The sequence below is a fragment of the Cottoperca gobio genome, chromosome 16, assembly GCF_900634415.1.
Source record: "Cottoperca gobio chromosome 16, fCotGob3.1, whole genome shotgun sequence".
NCBI classification, from domain to species: Eukaryota; Metazoa; Chordata; class Actinopteri; order Perciformes; family Bovichtidae; genus Cottoperca; species Cottoperca gobio.
Window position 1 is genome coordinate 303996 of NC_041370.1, and position 8148 is coordinate 312143.

At 34.6% G+C, this 8148-nt stretch overlaps 1 protein-coding gene across 1 annotated transcript in view; it reads right to left on the reverse strand.

Moving 5' to 3' along the window:
• aldh5a1 (aldehyde dehydrogenase 5 family, member A1 (succinate-semialdehyde dehydrogenase)) overlaps positions 1 to 4451 on the reverse strand; it is an 18615-nt gene extending 14164 nt beyond the window's left edge. The window contains 1 exon segment of the mRNA XM_029451407.1: positions 3991 to 4451. Within this exon segment, the coding sequence (XP_029307267.1) occupies positions 3991 to 4278 (288 nt within the window). The 5' untranslated portion in view covers positions 4279 to 4451.
• Between the last annotated feature and the right edge of the window lie 3697 nt (positions 4452 to 8148).

Below are 8148 nucleotides of genomic sequence, written 5' to 3' on the forward strand. Positions count from 1 at the left end.
GAAGTAAAGTAAAGTAAAGTGAAGTAAGTAAGTAAGTGACGTAAGGTAAAGTGTGTAAGTAAAGTGAAGTAAAGTGAAGTAAGGTAAAGTAAAGTAAAGTGAAGTAAAGTAAAGTGAAGTGTAAAGTAAATGAAGTAAAGTGAAGTAAGGTAAAGTAAAGTGAAGTAAAGTAAAGTAAAGTTAAAGTAAAGTGAAGTGAAAAGTAAGGTAAAGTAAAGTAAGTAAAGTAAAGTAAAGTAAAGTAAAGTAAAGTACAGTAAAGTAAGTAAGTGAGTAAGGTAAAGTAAAGTAAAGTGAAGTAAGTACAGTACAGTAAAGTGAAGTGAAGTAAAGTAAAGTAAGTAAAGTACAGTAAAGTAAAGTGAAGTAAGGTAAAGTAAAGTGAAGTAAAGTAAGGTAAAGTAAAGTAAAGTGAAGTAAGGTAAAGTAAAGTGAAGTAAAGTACAGTAAAGTAAAGTGAAGTGAAGTAAAGTAAAGTAAAGTGAAGTGAAAGTACAGTAAAGTGAAGTAAGTAAGGTAAAGTAAAGTGAAGTAAAGTACAGTAAAGTAAAGTGAAGTAAGGTAAAGTAAAGTGAAGTAAGGTAAAGTGAAGTAAGGTAAAGTGAAGTGAAGTAAAGTAAAGTAAAGTAAAGTAAAGTGAAGTGAAGTAAAGTGAAGTAAAGTGAAGTAAAGTGAAGTAAAGTGAAAGTAAGTAAAGTGAAGTAAAGTGAAGTAAAGTAAAGTACAGTAAAGTGAAGTAAAGTAAAGTGAAGTAAAGTACAGTAAAGTACAGTAAAGTACAGTAAAGTACAGTAAAGTACAGTAAAGTAAAGTGAAGTAAGGTAAAGTAAAGTGAAGTAAGGTAAAGTGAGTTAGTAAAGTAAGTAAAGTAAAGTGAAAGTAAGTAAAGTGAAGTGAAGTGAAGTAAAGTAAAGTAAAGTAAAGTGAAGTAAGGTAAAGTAAAGTGAAGTAAAGTTAAAGTAAAGTAAGTTGAAGTAAAGTAAAGTGAAAGTAAAGTAAAGTGAAGTGAAGTGAAGTAAAGTAAAGTAAAGTAAAGTGAAGTAAGGTAAAGTAAAGTGAAGTAAAGTAAAGTAAAGTAAAGTGAAGTAAGGTAAAGTAAAGTGAAGTAAAGTACAGTAAAGTGAAGTAAATTAAAGTGAAGTAAGGTAAAGTAAAGTAAAGTGAAGTAAAGTAAAGTGAAGTAAAGTAAAATGAAGTAAAGTGAAGTAAGGTAAAGTAAAGTGAAGTAAAGTAAAGTAAAGTGAAGTGAAGTGAAGTAAAGTAAAGTAAAGTGAAGTAAAGTACAGTAAAGTACAGTAAAGTAAAGTAAAGTAAAGTGAAGTAAAGTAAAGTAAAGTAAAGTGAAAGTAAGGTAAGTAAAGTGAAGTAAAGTACAGTAAAGTGAAGTAAAGTAAAGTGAAGTAAAGTACAGTACAGTAAAGTACAGTAAAGTAAAGTGAAGTGAAGTAAAGTAAAGTGAAGTATAAAGTACAGTAAAGTGAGTAAAGTAAAGTGAAGTAAGGTAAAGTAAAGTGAAGTAAAGTAAAGTGAAGTAAAGTAAAGTACAGTAAAGTGAAGTAAAGTAAAGTACAGTAAAGTAAAGTGTCACTAACAGGTGCTGCTCTGAAGGAAAAGTGAACTGTGATAAGGTTTAATAACTGAGTGATAACAGGACACTTGTTATTGTTCTGACTCACACACTCAGTAACATCATGTTTATTCTGCAGTATTGTTGAACATCACTGCTTTCCAGGGTGGAAAGTACATTTACTCAAATACTTTAAGTATCATTTTAAGGTAGATCCGACCTCTACAGCTCACCCAGAATGCAGCAGCCCGACTGCTCTTTAACCTCCCCCAGTTCTCCCACAAAGCACCACTCCTCCCTTCACTGGTCACCAGTAGCTGCTTGAACCTGCTCCAGACTCTGGAGCTGCTCCACCGTGCTGTGAGTGGATCAGCTCCTTCTACATCCAGGACACGGTCCAACCAAACACCAGCTCTCTCACTTCTCTCTGCATCGACCAATCAGCTGCTGCTCCCTCACTGTGATGGGACCCCCCCTCAAATAAAACCGGTTTGCTGTCCTGCTACTAAATGATGGAAGGATCCACAGTGATGTCAGGTCAGCAGGAGGTCTGCACACCTTCTGCACACTCTCCTGTTTAAACTGCAGCTGGACAATGATAATAATGATAATAAAAATTATAATAATAAATATCATAATAAATATCATAATAAATATAATAATAATAATAAGTATAATAATAAGTATAATAAATATCATAATAAATATCATAATAAATATAATAATAATAATAAGTATAATAATAAGTATAATAAATATCATAATAAGTATAATAATAATAAGTATAATAATAATAAATATCATAATAATATAATAATAATAATAATAATAAATATAATAATAAATCTTATTTCTGTGTGTTGCACTTTGGTTTGTCTTATTTGATGCTAAAGTATCTGTAAGATTCTTGCTGTTCGGAGTTTGTTCATGATTGTTTACTTATTCTAAGTTGCTTTGGACTAATGTAATGTAAATGTAATAGTGCTTTTTCTTTAAGATACTTTTATGATCAAATATGATGCACCAATTAAACAAGTTTAATTAGTTTAAGTAGATCCTCCTGGACTAGTTATTAAAAAGCTGCTTTTATTTAAATGCATGAGTGTTAATAACTACTTTAAAGTACATTCTGCTGCCGGCTGCTTCTGCATGAACATTTACTCAAGTAATTTACAATTAAGTACAATTTTGAGGTACTTGTACTTTACATTTTATGATATTATATACACTTCTACTAAACTACAATTCGGAAGGAAATATTGTATTTTTCACTCCACTACATTTATCTGACATCTTTAATTACTTTTTAGATTCAGATTCATAAAACAAAACATAATCAACACAGCATGAATAATAATAATAATAATAATAATTATTATTATTATTATTATTATTATTATTATAGGTTGATGTAGCCGATGTATAAATGATAACATGTTTTATATTTCACAAACATCTAATTGTTCATATTTTGTTGTAATAATACTCCTTTTTGTATATTTATTTTGTTAAATATGCTTTTATGTTGATACTCCTGAAACCGGCACTTCCTGGGGGACGGGGGGAGGATACGCGGAAGAGAGGGGTGCATGTCCAAACACCCCGACTGTGGAGTTACCGTATGATGATGACTTCATGTGGACACATGAAGGAGAACACCAACAGAGACAATAAAGGCTGATTGAACAGGCGGAAGTTCTCCATCGTTACTTCCGGGTGTCCGCTACACACCGGCTACACTGAGATAAAACTTCATTGATCCCTTAGTGAAATTCACAAGCTGCCGAGAAGTAAATATAGTAAAACAATAATAAAATAAACTCCTTCTTTCAGCAGCTGCAACATTAAAGTGATGAACACATGAATGCATCAATAATTACAATATAATAATGTAATATACATTATTATATTACATACCTAGTTTATGTTGTTAGACTAATAAAGAAAATATGTTATCAGATAATAAATAAAAATAAACCACTTTATTGACTCACATGGAATCACAATCAAACTCTGGACTCTGCGTTATAGAGATGCAGAAAATACACCTGTCGTTCAGAGACGAGGGACTGCCGTCCCGCCAAACTCCATGCAATATTTCGCAGTTTAAGGCGGTCGCGTTCCTTAGAAGGATCTCTTCGCTTCGACTTATACGTCTAGCAAACAGTGCAAGTTGTACGTAACGTTTTTTGGTAATGCTTTCAGCTGGTGCACGTTCATGTTTCGGGGGGGGGGGGGGGGGGGGGGGTGGGGGGTTATCTTAATACTGTGTAACTAGTGAATTATGCGTGAGCCGAATTAAAGTCTGGTTCCTAGCAGATGAGAAAATACCATGCATTAGAGTTTTATGTGCTTTTTCTGACGGATCTGCAACATTTATTTTAAATTGATATTTAGTTTAATGGATTACGGCAAACACGTACCTTAGCACTGTACTGCTTCCAGGAATGAAACGCCTTGTACGCAGCGTCCACAGCCTGCTTGGCCTCAGCCGGGCCACAGTCGGACACCCGGGCTATCTCCTCCCCTGTGGCGGGGTCCAGCACGGGGAACACCGAGGCTGCGGAGACCCAGCGGCCGTCTATGTAGCCTTGCGTCCGCAGCAGCGGAGCGGAGACATCCAGGCTGTAGTGTCTCTGCATGGCGGCGGGCAGGCCGGGGAGGACCTGCCGGAGGAAGCAGCGAGTCCTCAGCACACAGAAAGTGGACATGTTGGGAGTGAATGTCTGCAGCGGGGGGGGGGGTGTGAGACGCTCACTGTGTGCGGGATGAAGGTTGCGTTTCTCCCCTCAGGTCGGCTGAAGAAGCTCCGGCTGCTTTCTGTCGGTTCCAACCAGTCCGGAGGAGAAGCCGCGTGAAGCACGTGACACCGGAGAGCACTTCACGGTCCTCTTCTGCTCTGATGCGTTCAATGTCCAACACAAAGAAAACACATCAGTGCAAATACAACAGCAATAAGACTTTAAGATGAATGAGTGAAATAAAGTACAGAATAAAATACAACATGAGAATAAAAACAAGAGTACAAAAGAAGAGATCGTAAATACTCATTTCGATTATTTATTCTCACATATTTTACCTGTTTTCATTTTAATTTAATAAATAAAAGATGAGACCTATAAAAACAACACCACAACAAAATATATAAAACCTCACACACATGACTGATTATATAAAACAGAGGAAAACATTAAATAATCAAAAATACAACCACAATAAACATAATATAAGACATTAAACATTTACTTTGTACTAAAAACCCATTTCCATCAAGAGAAGAAACACGAGAGAAAATTATTATTATTATTTATACTTATTTAGACAAAATTATGAGATTAAATCGTAATTTCGGGGGGTTTTTCCTCACATAATTCTGACATTTACCTCTTCATTTTGTCATAAATATTTCCGTTTTATCTCATAATCTTGACTTCTTAGTAGAAACAATAACAAGTAAAATGTTGGAGGATAAGAAAGTTGCTCCATGTCCCACATTTTATTTATTTGTAAACCCTTGTCACCTTTATTTAATGTGTAAACAGAGATTATGAAGGTTATTAATCTCAGTGCTGGACCTTTATGAGGGATCTGCATTAATGTGTGTTTATTAGTTCTATGTGTTCAATGCAGTTTATATAGAACACTTGTTCAGTGTTAAAGTTGAGTCAACAGGCAAACTGGACTTTACAGTGTTGTAATGATGTTGTAATGATGTTGTAATGATGTTGTAAAGTAGAAACAACTGTCATGCAACGTGTTCAGAGGTTCGTCAAAGCTCCAGTTTCGTGTTTCCTCTCTGAGCTCCGGTAAGTTTCACTTTCCATTTCCAAACTGTGGAGGAACATTCTGATCCTGAAGGTCAAAAGAATGAGAAACCTGATCAAAACAACAACTTAGTATCACAGAGTCAAGACTAGAATACTGACTTAAGATCCTGAATAACAACTTATTATGGCACATTAATGTAACAGGAACATGTAACACACACATTAATGTAACAGGAACATGTAACACACACATTAATGTAACAGGAACATGTAACACACACATTAATGTAACAGGAACATGTAACACACACATTAATGTAACAGGAACATGTAACACACACATTAATGTAACAGGAACATGTAACACACACATTAATGTAACAGGAACATGTAACACACACATTAATGTAACAGGAACATGTAACACACACATTAATGTAACAGGAACATGTAACACACGCATTAATGTAACAGGAACATGTAACACACACATTAATGTAACAGGAACATGTAACACACACATTAATGTAACAGGAACATGTAACACACACATTAATGTAACAGGAACTGTAACACACACATTAATGTAACAGGAACATGTAACACACACATTAATGTAACAGGAACATGTAACACACATTAATGTAACAGGAACATGTAACACACACATTAATGTAACAGGAACATGTAACACACGCATTAATGTAACATGAACATGTAACACACGCATTAATGTAAGCAGGAACATGTAACACACACATTAATGTAAGCAGGAACATGTAACACACATTAATGTAACAGGAACATGTAACACACATTAATGTAACAGGAACATGTAACACACACATTAATGTAAGCAGGAACATGTAACACACACATTAATGTAACAGGAACATGTAACACACACATTAATGTAACAGGAACATGTAACACACGCATTAATGTAACAGGAACATGTAACACACGCATTAATGTAACAGGAACTACACGCATTAATGTAACAGGAACATGTAACACACGCATTAATGTAACAGGAACATGTAACACACACATTAATGTAACAGGAACATGTAACACACACATTAATGTAACAGGAACATGTAACACACACATTAATGTAACAGGAACATGTAACACACACATTAATGTAACAGGAACATGTAACACACGCATTAATGTAACAGGAACATGTAACACACACATTAATGTAACAGGAACATGTAACACACGCATTAATGTAACAGGAACATGTAACACACGCATTAATGTAACAGGAACATGTAACACACACATTAATGTAACAGGAACATGTAACACACACATTAATGTAACAGGAACATGTAACACACACATTAATGTAACAGGAACATGTAACACACACATTAATGTAACAGGAACATGTAACACACGCATTAATGTAACAGGAACATGTAACACACACATTAATGTAAGAGGAACATGTAACACACACATTAATGTAACAGGAACATGTAACACACATTAATGTAACAGGAACATGTAACACACACATTAATGTAACAGGAACATGTAACACACACATTAATGTAGCAGGAACATGTAACACACACATTAATGGAACAGGAACATGTAACACACGCATTATGTAACAGGAACATGTAACACACGCATTAATGCAACAGGAAACATGTAACACACGCATTAATGTAACAGGAACATGTAACACACGCATTAATGTAACAGGAACATGTAACACACACAGTAATGCAACAGGAACATGTAACACACGCATTAATGTAACAGGAACATGTAACACACGCATTAATGCAACAGGAACATGTAACACACACATTAATGTAACAGGAACATGTAACACACACATTAATGTAACAGGAACATGTAACACACACATTAATGTAACAGGAACATGTAACACACACATTAATGTAAGAGGAACATGTAACACACACATTAATGTAACAGGAACATGTAACACACATTAATGTAACAGGAACATGTAACACACACATTAATGTAACAGGAACATGTAACACACGCATTAATGTAACAGGAACATGTAACACACGCATTAATGTAACAGGAACATGTAACACACGCATTAATGTAACAGGAACATGTAACACACGCATTAATGTAACAGGAACATGTAACACACACATTAATGTAACAGGAACATGTAACACACACATTAATGTAACAGGAACATGTAACACACACATTAATGTAAAAGGAACATGTAACACACACATTAATGTAACAGGAACATGTAACACACATTAATGTAACAGGAACATGTAACACACACATTAATGTAACAGGAACATGTAACACACACATTAATGTAGCAGGAACATGTAACACACACATTAATGGAACAGGAACATGTAACACACACATTAATGTAACAGGAACATGTAACACACACATTAATGTAACAGGAACATGTAACACACACATTAATGTAACAGGAACATGTAACACACACATTAATGTAACAGGAACATGTAACACACACATTAATGTAACAGGAACATGTAACACACACATTAATGTAACAGGAACATGTAACACACACATTAATGTAACAGGAACATGTAACACACACATTAATGTAACAGGAACATGTAACACACACATTAATGTAACAGGAACATGTAACACACACATTAATGGAACAGGAACATGTAACACACACATTAATGCAGCAGGAACATGTAACACACACATTAATGTAACAGGAACATGTAACACACACATTAATGTAACAGGAACATGTAACACACACATTAATGTAACAGGAACATGTAACACACA